This window comes from Orcinus orca, chromosome 11, assembly GCF_937001465.1.
Source record: "Orcinus orca chromosome 11, mOrcOrc1.1, whole genome shotgun sequence".
Taxonomy (NCBI): Eukaryota; Metazoa; Chordata; class Mammalia; order Artiodactyla; family Delphinidae; genus Orcinus; species Orcinus orca.
In genome coordinates this window covers 21,520,504-21,541,721 of record NC_064569.1, presented here as the reverse complement: position 1 = coordinate 21,541,721, position 21,218 = coordinate 21,520,504, and the positions used below count along the sequence as shown (strand labels likewise).

At 42.0% G+C, this 21,218-nt stretch overlaps 1 protein-coding gene across 3 annotated transcripts in view; it reads left to right on the top strand.

Annotated features, from left to right (window-relative positions):
* ITPR2 (inositol 1,4,5-trisphosphate receptor type 2) overlaps positions 1-21,218 on the top strand; it is a 523,758-nt gene that overhangs the window by 462,881 nt on the left and 39,659 nt on the right. For 2 of the 3 annotated variants that reach the window (XM_033430221.2, XM_004270904.3), the window contains one exon: positions 6,635-6,795. In XM_033430221.2, coding sequence (XP_033286112.1) covers positions 6,635-6,795 — 161 coding nt within the window. Of the gene's footprint in view, positions 1-6,634; positions 6,796-10,037; positions 10,222-21,218 lie in introns of all 3 variants that reach the window. The other variant, XR_004483814.2, reaches the window with a different exon arrangement.

Here is a 21,218-nt window from a genome sequence, read left to right as displayed (position 1 = left end):
GTGAGTCAACCTGAGAGCAAATTCAAATAGTATTTTTATATTAGAACAAATACTTTGTAAAGTAGAACAAATTTAGTGTGAACATTTGAAATAAAATAGAAACTTACTTAAATATTGAAAAGTGTTTTCAAGCTCTTTTAGCTGCTAATCCCTGTGACCTCAGTAACATAAAGGTTCTTTATTCTCTGCCCTCAAAGGGCAGAAACATGTGGGAAGTGTCGTGATAAAGTATATCTAGATATGCATTCATTCCTGGAATCACTTACCACATATAAGATCTAATATATACCATATATATTAGAAGAACTTAATTACAAGAATAATTTAAACATTTGGGATATTTGGGGGTTGTATTAGTAGGCTATCAAATAGTTGTGACTAATCTAGAAACGGTTCTTGGAGGAGTTTGGTGTTAAATTGTTATCCAAAGGGGATATAGTATCAAATAACAGAGGAGAGATTCTCCACAGTAGGAGCTGGCCCCAGGAGTATTCTGAGGATGCCCATAGTAGCAACAGAAGAGGTAGGTACTGTGACAGGCAGTGAGAGCAAATGGGACTTTCCTAGCCTTGAAGACAGTGAACCAGGTGTTTCAGAGTTGGGATTCAGAAAACAGTTGCTAGTGGTCCAGAAGGTGGTCATGATGAGGTGATGATGAGCACATGACAGAGCTGAAGCAGTAAGCATGGAAACAAATCGACTCTGTTGTCCACATTAACTATTAATTTTGAATTACTAGAGGTGAAAAATCCAGTGAAAAGGAGATGTCGACAGACCAGGTGTGACAAAATAACAAAATGGAGAAAGGATTTGATGATAGGTCAGAACTCCTATCATAGGAGGGTCAGGTTCCTAGAATTAAAGATCTTTCTAGATGATTTAATAGGAAACAAAGGCTGAATTGTGAGGGGGGGCATCTAGGTTCTTCTCTTGGTAATTAGTCCCTTCTCTATACTTTGCACATTATTTTATTATCTTTATTGTCTATACTTATGCGTGAAAGTCATTCATTCACCTATTTGTTCGACCGTTACTTACTGAGCATCTACTAAGTGCTAGGGTATTGCAGTGAACAAAAACAGACAAAAAACACTTCCATCATGGAACTTATTTTCCAGCATACATAGAATGTCAAATGATGACTATGGAGAAAAATAAAGCAGAGAAGAGGAATGTGGATGCCTGGCTAGTGAGTGGGTATGTTTCCTTACCTTAGTCATACTGGGTGGGAAACACAACATAAGTGTAGTCTTAACATTTTTCCTGAAAAGTTTGTATTGAGCACACAGAGCTCCTCTTACCCTTCCTTTCTTTCTCCCTTGGTTGTCTCATCTGATGCTCTGGCTTTCATTGTTCATTTTATGTCATTTATCCTTGGACTAGTGGAGTTATATCTTGAATGCTGTTTGGAATTTCCAGCTTCCTACCTAACATCCCAACATTGGTTGTTCCGTAGGCATCTTAAATGCAACACATCCAAAATCAAATACATCCTCCCTTTAAAATCTCTTCCTTCTATTTTTTTTCCTCTTGATTTAGTGATATTACCTTAAACTTGGTCATTCAAGTCAGAATATCGAGTAGTCCTAGATTCCTCCTAAATTGGTACCTCTAATCAGACATCAAGCCCTCTTCAGTTTCTACCCCAGTGTCCTCTTCAGTCTTTATTATTGATACATTCAATTATTCTGTGAACTTTAGTTGAATGCCTACTGTTTTCCAGCTACTATGCCAGGTGCCGGTAATACAAGAATAAATCAGACAAAGTAGTAGAGCCTAAGATAGAAACAGACAAATTTTCATAACAAAGACACAGAGAGGACCAACCAAGGGAGTCAGAGCTGTGGCAGTGGTTGAGTTGGCTCTTGGAGAAGAAATTCCTGTAAAGTGGGAAAGAGACTAGATGGGGGCGTAGAGTTTTCAGAGGAGTTGGTGTGTTTGGAGAATGGTGAGAAAGTCAGAGTGACTACAAGACATGTGCACAGAGTGGATAGTCAGTGTGTGAGTCTGAGGGCGACCTCAAGTTCACTGGTGGGCAGGGATTTCATTAACAGAGGGGAAGAAGAAGGAATAAAGAAACAAATCTTTGATGAGTTGAGTTTGACATGCCCATAAGTTATCCAGGAGGCAGCGGGAAGTAGAATCTAAAGTTGAGAAGAAGGGTCAGGACTGGGGATAAAGATCGAGAACTCATCAGCATGATGATGGTTGAAACCATGGGAATGGATGATCAAGCTTAGAGAGCAAGACCCAGTGAAGAAGAAAGACAACCAGTTTCCCTCCCTTATATCCCTCCTCCCCTGTCCTAGTCCCCTGGACTCCTAACCTTAGCCTCTTCTCTCACAGTCTTCCTCTAAATCCTGGCACAGGGAGTTACTTAAAGCACAGCTCCCAGTATGCCAGGCTCACTCAAAAATCTTCAGCATTGGGCTTCCCTGGTGGCGCAGTGGTTGGGAGTCCGCCTGCCGATGCAGGGGACGCGGGTTCGTGCCCTGGTCCGGGAAGATCCCACATGCCGCGGAGCGGCTGGGCCCGTGAGCCATGACCGCTGAGCCTGCGCGTCCGGAGCCTGTGCTCCGCAACGGGAGAGGCCACAGCAGTGCGAGGCCCGTGTACCGCAAAAAAAAAAAAAAATCTTCAGCATAAAGCACAGACTCCTTAGCTTTGTGTTTAATACTTTTCATGGTTTGTGCCAAATGTACCATTTCATCTTAATTTCTGAGTGTTCCCTCCTGGCCACACCAGAGGAACTGACAGTCCCCTAAACAGGGCATTTACTCTCATCTCTAGCTTTGCTGTGCTATTTCCTCAGCCCAGAGGCAAAAGAACATGGCTTTGGAGTCAGGAATATTTTTATTTAAATACTGGCTGACTTTTCCACTAAATAGAGGTGTTAACTTGAGCAATTAATTGAATCCCTCTGAATCTCTTTCCTCACGTGCTAAAAGGTCAGATCGGATTATTGTAATTATTATAGCATATTTGGACATCTTTATAGTTGTCAGCATAAATAGGTGCTCAATAAAAGTTAAGTACCTTTTCTTACCATTCGTCTCTTCTCCACTTGCCATGATCATGTTTCATAGGCCAGACATTTAAAGTTTTATGCCTCTTTGAAACCTTTTAAAGTGTACCTGGTCAGAACTCATTTTGTCCTCCTTTATGTTTCCTTGGAAGATTGTATCACTTCAGAATATAAAACAAGTTGTCTGTTTCCTCTCCCATATTATAGGCTAATGGATGGTAGACATTATCTTTATAGTCCTGTGTATCTTGCAACAGGTAGGGAATTGTTTGAATTGAATTCTAGGAGAAAGCTACTTTAAAATTTTCTCCTTTTTTTTTTTTGGTAATAACTCTGTTGAGGTACAATTCACATACTGTATGATTCACCCACTTAAAGTGTGTAATGCAGTGGGTTTAGTATATTCAGAGTTCTCCATCCATCATCACAATCAATTTTAGAACATTTTCATTGCCCTCAAAAGAAACCTCATACCCTTTAGCCATCACTGCTCCCTTCCTTCCCATCAAACCTTCCATCCACCTCAGCCCTAGGCAACCATTGATCTACTTTCTGTTGCTATAGATTTGCCTGTCCTGGACATTTCATATAAATGGAGTCACACAATATGTGGTCTTCTGTGACTTGCTTCTTTCATTTGGTATGTTTTCAAGGTTCATGTTATAGCATGTATCAGTACTTCCTTTCTTTTTATTGCAGAAAAATATCCACTGTATGGATATACCATATTGTGTTTATCTTTTTATCAGCTGATGAACATTTGGGTTGTTTCTACTTTTTGGCTATTATGAATAATGCTGGATATTCATGTACATGCTTTTGTGTGGACATATGTCTTTCTTTTGTGTATATACCTAGGAGTGGGATTGCTGGTACACGTGGTAACTCTATGTTCAACCTTTTGCAGAACTGCCAAGCTATTCTGTAAAGTTGCACTATCTTACACTTCCATCAGTAGTGTAGGAGGCTTCCAAGTTATCCATGTCGTCATCCACATTGCTATTATCTGTTTTTGATTATAGCCATCCTAGTGGAACAATATTTTATGAGTGACATAGTCTTTTTTTTCTTAAAGTAATGAGAATTTACTGAAACAATACATGAGCAGTTTAAGATAACAGGTGCAGTAAGCAAAGAGCCATCATGGAGAGCCAGATGCTATTCATGAAACTAAAGCAAGACCCTCAGCCCCACCATACACTATTACCCAACAGCTTTTTTCTCAGCTTCCCCTTTCTTTCTGTCTAGAATGGCTTCCCTATTCTAATTGCTTCTCTCTACTTGCTGCTCTACCTCCTGGTTTCTGCCAGTTCACAGCTTCTACTGCCTCATTGCTTTCTGCTTGTATCCTACTCTTTCTGCATCTCTTCAGTTCTGTTATATTCTTAGTGACATAGTCTTAATTCACTCAATTAATATTTTATTCAGTGCCGACTATGTAGCAGGCAATATTCTAAGCTATTGGGACCATTGGTGAAGAAAAGAGACACATATATCTGCCCATGGACATGCAATAAATAATCAACGTAATAAGCTCATATCTAAGTTCCTGGATAAAATGATATTCCTCTTTTCTGTGCCAGTTAGCAGGCTGGATTTTTCTTGCACAATCATTTTTACCTCTGTAATTGAGACTTGTGGTCCAGTTTAATAGAACACCTTTGATATGGCTATATTCAGCCTGTTAAGAGGTGATAAGCACTCTAGGAAAAGGAAGGGGACAAGGAAAGAGTGATCGAAAGTATTGGCAAAACGGAAGAGACAGGCTATAGGATTAAATAAAGTGATCAAGGTAAGCCGCATTGAGAAGGTGAGATTTGAGAAAAACTGGAAGGTAAGTGAGTTAGTCAAAGAGATACCAGAGAGAAGAGGGTTGTGGGCAGAGGAAACAGCCAGTTCAAAGGCCCTGAGGCAGGGGTCTGGGTGCAAGGATCAGCAGGGAAGCCATTGTGGCTGGAGGAGAGTTAGCAAGGGAGAAGATAGAGGGAGACAAAGTTAGAGAGGCTGGAGGGCCACATCACTTAGGGCTTAGCAAAAAGATATTGCGTGGGATGTAGTTAAACTCAACAATTATTCGATGTTTTTCCAAACTTTGAACTTAACTGGGCATCCTGTATTTTCCCCGGCAACCCTACTTGTAGGGCACTGTAAGAACTTTGACCTTTATTCTGAGGAGGTGAGCCACCGCAGTGTTGGGAACAGAGGAGGGACACCATCCTGCTCGGGTTTTTAAAGAATCACTCTGGCTGCTGTGTTGAGAATAGGCCACAGGGAATAAAGGTGGAAACAGGGGGTCTGGAGATTATTTGGGTAATCCAGATGAGACATGATCATGGCTCAGACCAGAGTGGTAACCATGGAGGTGGTGAGAAGCAATCAGATTCTGGGTATATGTTGAGGGTAGAGCCAAAAGAATTTCAACATGAATTGGATGTGGCATGTGTGTGAGAGAGAGAGAGAGGATTCAGGGTTGACTCCTAGACTTTTGGCTTGAAAACTGGAAGAACGGAGTTGTCATGGAAAGAAAAGAGAACATGGGTGGAGCAGGTTTGGGGGAGAGGATTGGATTTTATTTGAAGCATGCTGAGCTGTTGATAGGTCAAGTAAGATGAGGCATAGCCATCTGCCAGCCAAACTTTATGGTATTTCCCGTAAAAATATCCAGTAATATAATTTAAAGGGTCACGCCTTCATTGGGGACAGGTTTTTTACTTATCGTACTTTGTTTTGCGTCTTATTGTTTAAAGGGTCTTCTTCATGCCTAAATGACCAAATGACCTTTTTTTTTAAAAAAAAAAAAAATGTTTAGGAAAAGAGTAGCCAGGTTTGGAATTCAATTTCCAGATTTCTCCTCCAGTATCTGAACTGCAAAACCAGACTGAATCCCAACATCCCATTTTACTTGGCAGTATAATTCATTTTTCCATAGATGTTTTTCTTCATCCCCATTCATTTCCTTTCATCTGCGCTTCAACCTTTGAGAGAAAAGAATCTTACTACCCAGTGAGATTACTGCTCCGTGTCCTTCCAGAGGCTAAAAATATGCCCTGGAAATTGAGCAGACCTTCCCCTCCCCAAAATGCCTGGAACACAGTAGTCTAAGGGGTGGAATGAGCCTGTGAGTCCTTACTGCGCTCAGAGCCCAGATATCTGTGGACATTCGTTTGCCCTTCACTGATTACAAGTGGTTTTGAAGAGATGACTGTTAGCTGCCTTTTCTCCTTTTACCCAAGTTTCCGGTTAAAATGATACTTTCTTTCTGCCCTGATTAGCAAGTGTGCTTTTTCTTGCACAATCATTTTGACTTCTTTTTCTTAGACTTGCGGTCCAGTTTAATTTGACAATTTTGATACAGCTATATTTAAAATTGTCTGCAAATTTTACATCTATAATAGGACTGTGCATTTCTAAGGAGACACAGGAAAGAAATTGAAAACTCTATGACTTTTTTTTGCAGGCCTTATATACTACGTTGTTTTTAATCATAACATTTTAAATTGTCATGGTCTTTCAGAAAGCGTTTTTTCACAATAATTATTATGTTCTGTTTTTATGCCAAGAAGCGAGTGCTGATTAAATTACACACATTGTGTCTCCTGTGATTTGCAGGACTCGAGAGGGACAAGTTTGATAATAAAACGGTTTCTTTTGAGGAGCACATCAAGTCAGAACACAATATGTGGCATTATTTGTACTTCCTAGTCCTGGTGAAGGTGAAAGACCCGACTGAATACACCGGACCTGAAAGTTACGTGGCTCAAATGATTGTGGTGAGTGAGAAGAGGGTTGCATCTATGACTATGTTGCATTTTGTCTGCTTTCACCTTCCCTACCCTACCTTTCTCCCAGAACATAAAGTTTCTAGCAATCATTTTGTTAACTTTTAAATAGGACTGGCAGTCATTGAAGAGCCCCTATCCCGGCTAAATCATTGGTTCCTAGTGGACTTCTTGGTTATACACACCAAATCTAAGCCTCAGGTGTGCAGATGGTATTTCCTGGAGAATTCTCTGTGCAGTGAATTCAGTCTGTCTGTCATCCTCTGACCTCATGCCTACTGTCATCACTAATGTCTCAATTCCCCAAACCTGGAACTTTGCCATTGGCAAAAGGAGATTCATACTTTAAGAAATTCCTTGAGTTGCAGAAATTAAGGATTTAAGCAATTACATTGTGTTCGGGGAGAGGATAATGTTCAGTCCCAATGGGAGAGCACTGGCTTTTTGTCAGCACACATTTTGGATAGATTGACTGGTGTTGGTGATAGATTTGCACTGATCTTGCTGCATCCAGTTGCTTGTAACTCCTCCTTAAGATCAGTAGCATCGCACAGAGGGCGTGGTTGTCCATGATTTGAACTTTCTTCTGCTTCATAGAAGATTAAAACTAACAGGGTTAAAGAGAAGTCAAAGTTACAACGTTCTTGTATCCATGATACACAATTAGGGAGTGAGTATCATTGAATCTGATATAAATTCTTGTGTATAAACATAGCCATATATTGGATATCTTCTCAAAAATCATCCTCCAAAATTGTGTTAATAACTCTTTGAGAATGAGACCTTAGAAGAGTTGTGACCCTCTTTGATGCTCAGTCCCAAGGATAACATTTAGTAAACACCAAAGTGTCAGAAGAGCCGGGTAACAGTGGGTCTATGTCTTCCCCTCTGCGAACTTACCATCCACTTAGGAAGACATAAACTACAGTATAGGGGAAAACCAAAGAACACTTTCAGAGGCTAACATCTCACTAAGTACAGGTTAATATTGCAGTAGTTTACCTTACCTGACAATATTTATGTGTCACAGGAGAGCTACATGTAAATTGAATTTTTATCATTCAGCGTTTGCCATCCTATCTTATTGACGTCCATTCTACCATAAGTTATTTCCTCTCCATTCTTCATATGACAGTGGGCAGAACCTAACGTTGTTTCTTTTTCTCCACAAATCCTTTTCTGCCCTCTCTCCCTTCTACATTAGGAAAAAAGGTAATCATTTTGAGGCTATGCACTCATAGTCATCATTTAAACAGTCTTGATCTCAAGATGCTCAGAAACTGTGTGAAACATTTGGTTTCTTCTTGCTAGGGGAGAATCATGTACAGCATTGCATTTAAAATGTGACCTCACACTGCTAGATTTTACCAAAGTTTGACTAAATTGAATTAATATGTATTTGGCAGGCATCCATTATGTCCCTTGGACTAAAAGATTGCAGGGAATACGCTGAGGAGTCTGAAATGTCCCTTCTGTGCCAAGGGATTTAGAGCTTACGAAGAAGAGGAGGGGGGCAATAAACCCAAAGTAGAACAGGCTAAGTTCCCCAAGAGTGGAACAGATGGAAATCTGGGAAGCCTTAAAGATGTAAAGTGACATCCAACTGGAAGGTGGTGGAGGAGAATCGGGGTGTGTGTGTGTGTGTGTGTGTGTGTGTGTGTGTCTGCGTGTGCATTACATGAGACGGGGTAGAGTTTGTGCAGATGGGGAGTGGCTGCTGGATTCAGAGTGAGTTCCTGTAAGAAGGAGCAGCCTGAACAAAAGCATAGAAATGGGACATTCAGACACTCAGGGGATAGTTAGTTGCCCGGTTTCACTGGTACACAGTTTACGTGTCAGGAAGTTCTGAGAGATATGACCCAAAAAGTAGATTGGACTTTTGAGCAAGAAGTGTAGGTATTTGGACATTATTTTCTCCCAGCAGTGGGAAGCCACCGAAGATTTTACCTAAGGGAAGAATGTGGCCTGGGGAACAGTGCTCAGGAAGTGGTGTGTCGGCTGGTTGGGAGAAGGGAAAGATGAAGTCAGAGGTAGCATCTGGCAGCTGGTGAGATTAGGAGGTAGGTGTGGAGAAGCAGGGCAAGGGGAGGACCGCGAGATGAGACAGAGACTCCCGCCACCGTGAGCCGGGTCATTGGGAGAAAGGTGGTGAACGGTTTCAGAAAGTCTCTGTTAGGAGGAGAAACCAGTCAGAGAAGAAGACTTGTGGATTTTGAAATGAGACCAGAGGCCGAGTCATGGGTTAGGAGGGCCGGTGTAGTGACAACAGTGTGGGCCTTACAGCCAGAAAGATCTGAACTCCAGCACTGGCTCTAGCACGTCTGCTCTGTGGTCTTGATGTCTCGGGTGAGTCTTCAAACCTCCCTGAGATTCTACCTCCTCACCTAAAAGGCAGAAAATTGGTGTGAGATCAGTGAGATGACATGTAAAAAGTGTCCAGCTCGGGACTTCCCTGGTGGTCCAGAGGTAAAGAATCCACCTTCCGATGCAGGGAACGAAGGTTCGATCCCTGGTCGAGGAGCTAAGATCCCACATGCCGTGGGACATCTAAGCCCGCGCACCACAACTACTGAGCTCGTGCGCCTCAACGAGAGAGCCTGCGTGCAGCAATGAAAGATCGCACATGCCTCAACAAAGATCCCGTGTGCCTCAACTAAGATCCTGTATGCTGCAACTAAGACCCAACACAGCCAAAAAAATAAAGGAAATAAATAAAATAAAATAAATATTTTTTTAAAGTGTCCAGCTCATGGTAGATACTCAGTAATTGACAGTTTTCAGTGGCATCGTCCACATGGAATGACAGTTGAAGCCTTCAGGTTAGCAAGAGGTGGGAGAAGGGAGAAATGCAGAGAGAGGAGAAGAGAAAGCCAGAGACAGAACCTGGGGAAATCTCCCATTTAGGAAAAAAGAGAAAGACAAGTAAAATAAGTAGAGGAGAAGACACTGAAAAGGGTAGAAGAAGAACCAGGCAATGGAGCATGTTAGAAGCCAAGAGATGAGTATTTCCGTGTCAGAGTTCACAGCATCAGTTGCTGCAAAGAGGAGACAGGTCCAAGCCTTTGGATTTTGTGATAAGGAAATCACCAGGTGACGTTCACCGTGAGAGAAGACTGCTGCAAAAACGTTGACCCGTCTTTAGCTTTCACATTAAGACCCGCATTGTGCCGGGCTCTCGTGCTTGAATTTTTAAGACATACTGATCCGTGTGTCTATCCATCCTCTCCTGTCAGAACTCTCTCCAGAACCAGGACAGGAGGGAGGAGAGCCCACAAGCTTATTGCAACATGAACTGTCTCATTCTCATCCAAGCAGTGCACACCCAAGAGAACAGGCACTGGTCCTGGATTTTAATGGGCAGGAGAAGAAAGAGAGATATTAAGCTTTGGAAGGATGGAAACAAAAAGTCACTTGCCGGTAAGAGTGTTCATTTACTGAAATAGCCTTTTTGGAAAACTTCTAAAAATCTGTAGTTGATGAACCCAGTTTGGAAAATCTGTTATTCCAGGCTCCTTGGAGATTATGGCCTCCTAATCTTGACCCTCCTAGAGAGAGAAGATTTTAGAGCACATGGCAAGTTGAAGCATGTCTGTAGCTCAATTCAAAGACTACATTTTCTCTCCCTCCAGGTCAGAGGTAACTACTCTTAACAGTTTGGTAGGAAAACTTCCATTTTGCTCCCACTTTAATTTTTGGTCCTTAAAAAGAGGTGCATTTACCAAGTTGATTTAAGTGCTTAAACCAGTAGAGCTTTAGAAGAAGTTTTTAATTCCTCATAATTGACGTAGCTTTTACCCTCAAGGATTTATGCAACATAAAATAAGGAAGTTCTTCATATTTGTTCACAAAACAACTCATCTGAATTCTACACACTTTAAGCCTGGTTTGTACCTAGAGGCCCTTAGAAAATGTTTCCTGTCTTCTGGTGAAATGAGAAAAACAAGAATATAACAAGTTTGGGGATGTTTCTCCCTCTGTATATTTTTTCGCCTCCAGTACTTCAACTTTATTCTTTACTACTAGGTCCCATAAGGAATATTTATACTAATGTGCATTAAAACATACATTTTAAATAAGTTAATATATAGCTTCTAGGGGTTAGGATCTTAGGAAGTACATTTGTGCCTCTACATCCCTCTAGTGACAGGATCAAGACCCTGAAATATTAACAGAAGCTTAAAAATTCCTCACCCCTGCCTTCAAACCCTACACCAAGCTGTTGGACTATCCACTGTCTGAGTCTTTGAATTAACACAAAACCTCTTCTGGGATATTGTTAGGGGAGATGTGAATAGATCAAGGTATTTGGGTAATATATTTTCTTCTGGCAAACAAACGCTCATTTTTGATAAGAGAATGATATTTTGAGCTAGTATTTATTGGGGACAGAAAGTAAGAGACAGAAAAGAAAGGATCATACAGAAAAGTAAAAGTAATGAAAGAGAATCCAATAAACTAGGAGGAAAGGGTCTAAGAGGATAAGTCCCGCAGCCTGTGCTAGTAATTGCCTGTGAGCATCGCTAAGCCCTTTTGCCTCTCCCATTACTCATAGGATGATATTGAAGAGGAACAAACAAAATAGAGATCATTAGAAAAAATGCCCAAGGCTTTTAGAGGTTTCTCTAACACTTTGGAGACATTTTCAGTTGTTCGTTTGCTGAGGTATGTTCAGGACCTTTGGGAATATTTAGTACTTAATTTGACAAACAGTGGGATCAAAACCAGAGGTACCTGGAAGGACAGGTACCACATGTGTGTTCAGAGAACTGCCCATGTGTTCTGGTGTACTGGGCTGTGACCCAGACCCTGGCTGACCGTGCCCCATGACCATGGCTTTGTGGGGACCAGTTTCTCATTTTAGCACGTGGCACTTTTAAGCTCTTCTACTTATTTGACTCTTGACTAAAAATTCTTTGTGGACATCATAGTGATGTCAGCTGGGACAATTTAACTCATGTTTTTGGAGGGGGGTTGTTTTTTAAATTTTTATTAGAGTATAGTTGCTTTACAATGTTGTGTTAGTTTCTGCTGTACAGCAAAGTGAATTAGTTATACATATACATATATCCCCTCTGTTTTAGAGTCTTTTCCCATATAGGCCATTATAGAGTATTGAGTAGAGTTCCCTGTGCTATACAGTAGGTCCTTATTAGTTATCTATTTTATATATAGTAGTGTGTTTACGTCAGTCCCAATCTCCCAATTTATCCCTCCCCTCCCCTTCCACCCTGGTAACCATAAGTTTGTTTTCTAAGTCTGTGAGTCTGTTTATGTTTTGTAAGTTCATTTGTATCATTTTTTTAGATTCCACATATAAGTGATATCATATGATATTTGTCTTTGTCTGACTTACTTCACTTAGTATGATAATCTCTAGGTCCATCCATGTTGCTGCAAATGGCATTATTTCATTCTTTTTATGACTGAATAATATTCCATTGTGTGTGTGTGTGTGTACATATACACACACACACGCGCACACACACGCGCACACACATATATATACATACCACATCTTCATTCATCTGTCGGTGGGCATTTAGGTTGCTTCCATGTCCTGGCTATTGTAAATAGTGCTGCTATGAACATTGGGGTGCATGTATCTTTTCAAATTATAGTTTTCTCTGGATATATGCCCAGGAGTGGGATTGCTAGATCATATGGTAGTTCTATCTTTTAGTTTTTTAAGGAAACTCCATACTGTTCTCCATAATGGTTGTACCAATTAACTCATGTTTTTGTTAACATAATAATTGTCGTGACACAAAAAATAATTGTAAGTTTCTTGAAGGCCACAACCAGGAATAGAGTAGCTTTTGTTCTGTGTAAGACCAGGGCAGATGATAGCTATAATATATATTGAAAGCAGTTCGATAGACACTGAGTGCCTCTTATATGCTAGCAGCTGTGCTGTGGGTTTGATATGTAAGGATAAATAAGAAGTAATCTCTTCCCTCAGGAAGCTCAAAACATTTATTCAATGAGTAAATAAAATAATGAGTGAATTAACAAATGAACGGTTTATTCATAGCCCTCTGGTAGTTGGACATAATTTACGGAAAGATACACCAAAATAGCTGCAGGAGTTGAGAACATGAATTTCTCATTAGGCAAATGTCATCTTTCCCCTCTTTTAAAATCGGAAGATAAAGACGCAGCAGGGATGTTATGCCACCTGAACCAAGTATAATGAATGCAATATTAAAAGTCGGGTGGCTGATCTGAGAGACAGGCAATTTAATCCCTCCGTCGTCTCTCAGTATTTCTGAAGGCTGACCCATCCCATATATGCACAAATCCTCAGCAGTGCCCCTGAAGCTGCTGTCCTAGCAGAGGGGCAAGCATGCGCATTGGTGGGTGGTTCAGCGTAATTCACCCTTCAGAATGAATGCTTCCTTGCATAATCTATTAAGGCCTCAGAAAGAGAGGGATTGTCCTTTTAATGAGATAGAAAAGAAATGTAGTCACCCAGAAGGAAGGAAAAGAGCTAAGAATTTTCCAGATGTTGTTTTCTGTGGCTGGAACTCAAAATCAATCTCGTTTAGTTAAACCGTATTTTTGAGCCGTAACTATTGGAGGGAGGATATATTTGGGCTCATGAAAGACATCAAGTCTTCTAAGATTTGTATGTACCCCTCCTGCATTAGCACTGTTGGCCAGCTTAATGTCTGCCTTATTGTCATGTGCCATAATTATGAAATTATATGTTCTGATCCTATTATTTCCAATTTACGCTAATTGTGTAATTGAATCTAATTAAGCCAATTATGTAACTGCTCAATCTTGAAAACCTATTTTAAAGACGTTAGGACATAATAAGACACTTTTAAAATGCTTACATTTCAAGGCAAGCTGGGGGCGGGAGGTTGTAGCTTCAGAATGTACAATTAAGAAGGAAATGTCTACATTCAAGGAGATGCCACCTCTACTGTCCACATTTTAAATCCAGACATGTGTCTTCAATTTAAGAGGGATCTTTTTCCATTCCCAACTCTGGATTCCATTTTTGTTGTGGGATCTATCCTATACATTATCCTAATTTCCTATTTAGTATTCGTACTATAATCCATGAGTTACCACATATTGGTGCACATTAACGTCTTTCTAATTCTCTTCTTATTTTGAAAATAGAGATAGAAATGGTGACTATTTAACGGTGTGGCTGTACACGGAGTCTTCATCTCAAAGACTGTCCTCAGCGCCGGAAGTGAGGGTGGAAGGATTTGGGCCAAATTGTTTTAAATGAGATTCGGATGGAAGTGGGGTGGGGAATAAGGTCGAGGGCAGGCACTTGAGGCGGGGACTCTCAGATGTCATTGACTGCTTCCTGAATTGATCAGAAACTGAATCTGCTGGTGTCCGGGTAATAGTCCTCAGAGTTCAAGAAGCTAAAGTGGCTCTTGTTAGTTTTTCTAATCAGTGTCTAAGGAGAAGCTCAGCGTCAGGGAAGGCACCTGGGCATCAGATTCTGAAGTCTGACTTCCTAGGATTCCCATTTATAAGATCGAGGACGACTTATTCCCTCTGTACTTCACATTACCCATCAATGAAGGAAGTGTAATCAGACAGTCAGCACTCGGAATAGAATAAGGGGAATTGTCTGGAACCTGGAGGCCTCCTGCTGTGCCAGACCCTGTCCCATTAGCTGCCAGGTCATGGGGAGAAGGGGGAGGTAGGGATCCCAGGGAAAGAACCTGGGCAGAGAAGGCTGCAGGGTCATGGAGTCGGGGAGCAGGATTTAGAGGGCTTGGGACAGCAGGTAATTTGGCAACTGGGAGATACTGCAACAGTTTTAGCAACTAGTATAGCCATATCTATGCAAACCAGCTGAATATTGACCCTGTATATAACAAGACTTCCCTTGCAGAGTTGCTACCAGGATTAAATCAAATCGTGCATACTAACAGTACTATGACTAATGGGACTTCCCTGGCGGTCCAGTGGTGAAGACTTCGCCTTCCAATGCAGGGGACGCAGGTTTGATCCCTGGTCGGGGAGCTAAGATCCCACGTGCCTCTCGGCCAAAAAAACAAAACATAAAACAGAAACAGTATTGTAACAGATTCAATAAAGACTTTTAAAATATGGTCCACATCAAAAAAATCTTTAAAAAACAAAAACAGTACTACGACTAATATAAATTGACGTTCGATGAGTGCTATCTGCTGTGCAGTTTGACATGCATGATCTCTTTAAAGGCCTTGTATCAACCCCGGGAGGCAGTCTGATGTGATTATCCCCATTCTACACATGAGGAAACCGAGGCTTAGGGAGGACACAGCCAGCAGAAGGGGATGCTGTGTCGGTTACGTGCAGGACACATGCAAGTGGCCAGCGCGCGTGCTGTTGTTCTACGATGATGCTGTTAGTCGTGTAAAGCTAGCAGCGATGCTTCCTGTGAGGGCGGGTGCCCAGCACAAACCTCACGCTCTACAGAAGAGGGACCACAAACGCGCCCTGCAGGCCGGGGCTGGGAGTAACCTGGCTGGGAGACAGGAAGTCAGCGGAGAAGCCTACAATGGCAGGAAGGCCTGAGAGGAATACAAATATGAAAACTGTCCTCGTTCAGCTCTAGCTGGCAACTGCAAGTTTCCTGCAAAGATTAGAAGGGTTACAATGACAATTATTACAGTTGCAGGCAAGAAAGAAGGAACAGGACATTTCCATTTAATTTGACAAGCATTTACTGGGGAGACTATGCATGAGGCACTGATGGAAACAAGAATAAAACATCATCACTGCCCTTACAGAACCACAGTGTGATAGAAAAGACAGGTATATTCACCAGAAACTATAGTGCAAATCAGAACTCCCATGAGAGAGATAATAGACGTTCAGACACACAGTAGCTGGAGAAATCTTAAAACAAATTATACCAGTACACCCCTGATTTATTAAAACCCTTCAGTGGTACTTGGAATAAAATTTAGACTCTTCCCCGTGGCCCTCTTATGCCATCTGGCCTCAGCCTACTTCACCAATTCCATTCCATCCCACCTTCCTTAGCCCACGACAGTGCAACCACATTGGCCCTTTTCTTTTTATCAAAAATGCCACACTTTTCCCTGGTCAGTACCTTGGTGTGTGGATGCCTTCCATTTGCAGTTGTTGTCCCCAAGCTCCTTCCATGCCTGGCCCCCTCCCTGACACTCCCATTCTGGTTACTTCCTTTCCTGTTACCCATTAGAGCACGTATATTCATCTGACCTAATATTGTTTTTATACTTATTTCCTCTCCACTACGACTCAGGCATTTACACATCTGTTTCGTTCACTGCTGATTCCCAGCCCCTAAATTAATGCCCAACACATAGTAGACACTCAGCATAGATCTGTTGAACAAAGTAAATAAGACATTGAGGCACTGGAACCCAGGTGACAGCACAGCCCTTTCTGGCTGAAGGCTCCAGGGACAACTACACAGAGAAGATTAGGAGGAGAGTTGGACCTTAAAAAATGAGGATTTTGTCAGAAGGGATGGAGAGGAATATATTCCAGGTGAAGTGTGTATCTTTTTTTTTTTTTTTTTTTTCCGGTACGCGGGCCTCTCACTGTTGTGGCCTCTCCCGTTGCGGAGCACAGGCTCCGGACGCGCAGGCTCAGCGGCCATGGCTCATGCGCCCAGCCGCTCCGCGGCATGTGGGATCTTCCCTGACCGGGGCACGAACCCGCGTCCCCTGCATCGGCAGGCGGACTCTCAACCACTGCGCCACCAGGGAAGCCCTGAAGTGTGTATCTTTAAGGGAAACTGTAAGCAGAGAAAAAGAAAGAAAACTAATTCAGTGTATACTATGTGCTAGCAGCTTTGCATGTTATCCTATTTAATTATACCCATTTTATGTTAACTGAGGCCCAGAGAAGCTTATTACTTATCCAAGGTTCTCAGTAAATAGGGCTTGAACCAGGGTCCAAACAGACATTTTTCTGGCACCTTTGTATATGAGTTTACCTTTAGCTATTCCATCTCCTAGTGAAGAATCAAGTAGAACGACTAAAGTCGAATATATGTAAGTTCAGTGTTGGAGAGAAGGGAGGGCAAAAAAACCCAAACCCCAACCAAAAGACATCCTTTGGAAGGAGGAAATCTCTTTCTGCTTCTCCAACACGTATTTTAAGGAATTAGAATCCTTAGTTTTTAAGCTGCAATAGTTGAGGTATGATCCAGAATGCCTTAAAACTGCAAACCAATAAATCTTTTTCCATCAGTTCAAGATTTGTTCATCCAATAAACGCAGGCTCACAGTCTGAGTGCTTACTGTGCTCCAGGCACTGGGCTGCCTAGGGATTCAAGGTTGAGGCAAATACCGTAGCTTCCTTCAAAAAACACTGGTGAAATACAGCAGAGAAATCAAATAAAGGGTGGTGATGGCCCATTGCAGCTGTGGAGCCTGCTGCAGAGCAGACAGCCTGGGCAGGGAGGCTTCACAGGGTCAGGCCTGGATGCTTGGGTGAGTCAGTAAATGAGGAGGGAGCAGGTGGAGGGAGCAGGTCAGCCTGTCTAGGGAGAGAGTGAGGCTGTCCAGGAGGAAATGTAACTAGAAGCCTGATCACAAGGTCCTTGTGTGCTCGCAAGTCTTTACCCCGAAAGCTAAGGGAAGCCCTTCAGAGATATTAAACCAAAGAGACAAGGTCAGATGTGCATTTTAGAAAGTATGTTCCATAACAGTGTAGGAAACGTATTCAAGGGGGCCTTCCTGGAGCAAGGAAAAAAAGAAAAAAACGGGTAGAAAGATTTCATTTCCTAGCAACAGTGATGAGAGCTGGTATGAAATGCCACTGCGGATTGAGAGGAAGTGATGAGTATGAAATGATTCAGGCAGAAGACTCACCGAAGGCAAGAGGAAAGAGGTTTCAGTCTCTGGCCTGAGATAGTTGGGGGTGCTGGGTTGAGCAGTGGGGCCCAACCCAACTCCTAGGAGTTCCTCAAGGGCCAGCTGAGGAGATGTGATGATATCAGTGTCCAAGTGCACAGGAACAATTTGCGTGTCTAAGTGCATATGTCCAATAAGAAACTGAATAGATGGGTCTCCAATTCCCACAAGGAGTTAGAAAAGATCAACTACCACAGGGGGAAGATTTCCAGAGCATAGAGCAGTGGCTGGTATATAGTAGATACTGACTAAAAATTTGTTAAATGATCATAAAATTTATACACCACTGGAGTATACTTGACAGCCGAAATCACAGATTTGGATGAAGCGTTCCAAGGGAAACTATACAGAGTGAGTAAATCAGAGAAACACGCTCTTAGACAGACGGACACGAAACTGTAACTGTTATTTAATACTGATAATAACAACTAATGAGAATAATAATGTGTAGGTCCTACCACCCAGATTTTACTCATCAAAAAGTAGAACCAGAAAGGAGAAAAACAATTTTCATAGGAGGGCTCCGAAAGACGATTTTAACTTTTCATCAGCCAGCGAACCTAGAAGTGTTTTGGTCAATATGTGGATATCCTGTAACCCAACACTGATTAATAAGTTTTAGTGTGGAATTATGCCGCAAACCCAAATGTTTAGAGCAAAGTGATTTGGGCTTTGTTCAATCTATAGAGGCCTGTCTGAAATGGTGACCCATCCTAAGGCATTTATTTGAAGCTTCTAAAGGGATGCTCACATCTCTGATTCTCATAACCTTGATAAAAAGATTTCTTCCAAAAAAAAAAAAAAAAAAAGATTTCTTCCCACTGTGCCAATGAAAATTCTTGTTTCAAAGTTCTAGTCATTACTGTAAGATCTTGTTCAATTCTCAGTTGGCTTTCTGGAATAATAATGTTCACATTGTTAGGACTGATACGTTTTACTCAGAAATTCTGGCTTTCTTCCAGAGAGTAACAGATGCCATGAAAATGTAAGTTGTGGGAATGAGAACTATATACTGTAAAGCCACACAGCTTCTGTCTACTGGTTTTTAATAGGCCAGCATAGCCTGTGCCACATCGTGAGTAATTAGTCAAGATGGCAATTAAGCTGAAACACTACTCTTGTGTTAGGTAAGGTTATCAGGCAAGCTAGTTTCCATAGGCTTTTGGACTAGTTTTATCTAAGGGAATTACTGAAAAATAATTGCTGAATTTTACAAAAATGATTTAGCACTTGTATTTCAAAGATGAGTCACGTAATGTCCTGTTTGTGGAGTCAGTTACTTTTAAGGGGATTTCAAGATCAAGGTGTTTTGAAATAATAGCAACTAAGGTGAGTCACCCCAGCTCTGAGTCTTGTTTCCTCACCTGTAAATGGGGATCCTACCCCTCTTTGCCAGGATCCCTGTATGTATTCAAGAAAACCACCTCCATCCTTGGGCCTACCGTGGTGTCTGGTTCCTGGTCGTTGCTCAAGAAATGTTTGATCATTCCACTTCCGCTTAAAGTATTGGCCTCTTAAAATAATATGGCTACATTTAAATACTGTTTTGCAGATTCAGAGCATTCTTAAGCCTTTTAATGTTCAAACCCTTTTCTGATTCAGCATCATGTTTCTCTTAGAGGTCAGGCAATGGTCAACTTCATTTGTTCAATAAATACTACCTACCGTGTCCTAGGCACTGCGTTAGCCCCTGGAAAGGTGGGCAGAGGAGAGCAGGACAGGTGTGGCCTGTCACGGAGTTTCCTGTTTAGAGCAGAAGGCAGACCCTAAACAAGTCACCACAGTTTTTACATAGTGAGTGTTACCACCAGGACAGGCCCTGCAGAAGGACCTTCCTATATCTTGTGGCCTGAGTCAAACTCAAGTCCATTTGCATTTGTTCCTTTGTTAAACTGAAAGTCAGGAGCTCACTTAAACATTTGAATGGCTTGAACCATTGAAACCATTTGAGTTCAACAAGTGATTTTAGGAGAGCTCTTGCCACAAAGAGGTATGGTGTGATGCCAGCAGGAGAGTCCCAGAGAGGACACGGGGCAGGGCTGTTGTGGAAGGAGTGTAGGAGCTGCCACTGAGTCAGAACAAAAGTGCTGGGAGGGGCTTCCCTGGTGGCACAGTGGTCGAGAGTCCGCCTGCCGATGCAGGGGACGCGGGTTCGTGCCCCGGTCCGGGAAGATCCCACATGCCGCGGAGCGGCTGGGCCCGTGAGCCATGGCCGCTGAGCCTGCGCGTCCGGAGCCTGTGCCCCGCAACGGGAGAGGCCACAACAGTGAGAGGCCCGCGTACCGCAAAAAAAAAAAAAAAAAGTGCTGGGAGAACAGATTTTGTCTAGCTTACTTCAAGTTCCCCCTGGGATTGGGGGGCAGTGCAAGCTTTGCCCTTATCTTGTCTCTGTGGAGGGAGCCACAAAGGAAGTGTGTTTCATTTCCAAAGGCTACATTTTAGGCTTCTTCAACTGAAGAACTAACTTAACAGCATTTTTCAGTCATGTAATTACCTTTTTAATTTTTTCCCAACATTTGAAAAAGTTCCAATACAAAGCACACATTTCACTTTAGAAAGAATATCCTTCTGCATTGGTGTCCTGCTGTCATTATTAACTCTTAAGAAAGAGTTCAAATTGTTTGTGTCATTCTGTGAGATTATTGATTAGCATTTCAAACACAACTGACATTAAAAAAAAAAAAAAAAACACCAGTTCACCAGGATCTGAAATTCAAAACTAGCCAAATTCAGGGGTGGTTTATTTGCAGAGGTACTTACAGCTTGACAGAGAGATAATTACCCAGGAATTTTCGCTAGCCGGCTGGGTACCATGCTGTGATATAAAGGCCCTTGGCCCTGGTTCTACCTGTGACTTTGAGAAGAGACTTGACTGCCCTGCACATCAACTCCTCATTCACAATGAGAATCTAAGTGGTTTCCAAAGTCTCTTCATCCTAGTTCTAAAATTCTGACAACTCTAATATTTAAAATATTTCTTTATACTAAATTTTGAGTATGTTAATGTTTGTTCTCTATTACAAGCCGGAAGCAGTTGTGGTAGGAATTTTGGAGTGGTCCGAATTTGACTGTTTCCGTTTTATTCACTGGGAGGACTGTGTGTGGCCTGACCCCTCCCACAACCCTGGCTGGAGTCTGGCTGTTAATTGGTAGTTGGTCTACTGTCCACATGATAACACATCCGTGCTGCTGGGATTCCCCAGAGGACAGCACTGGTTAGGACCAGACCGTGAATTTTCCTCTAAGACTTGGAGCCTCACCTCTGAGAGAAAACTCAACTGTGGTTCCAGTGGGGGGTTGGGAAGTTTCCACTGTCTCAGCTGCACCTGTGCCGCAGGGCCTCGGAGAATACCTGTTTCCTGAATGAGCGCCTAGTACCATTTGGAAGCACTAAACCCAGTTTGAAATATCATTTTAGCAGACAAAGACATAGTGGCAACAGATATATAACAAGATAACTCATTTTACTGGAGGATGATAAGATGTATTGTTACTTAAGAAGGTCATGCCTTCCTCACTTTGTCCTCTAGTGTCTAACTCATT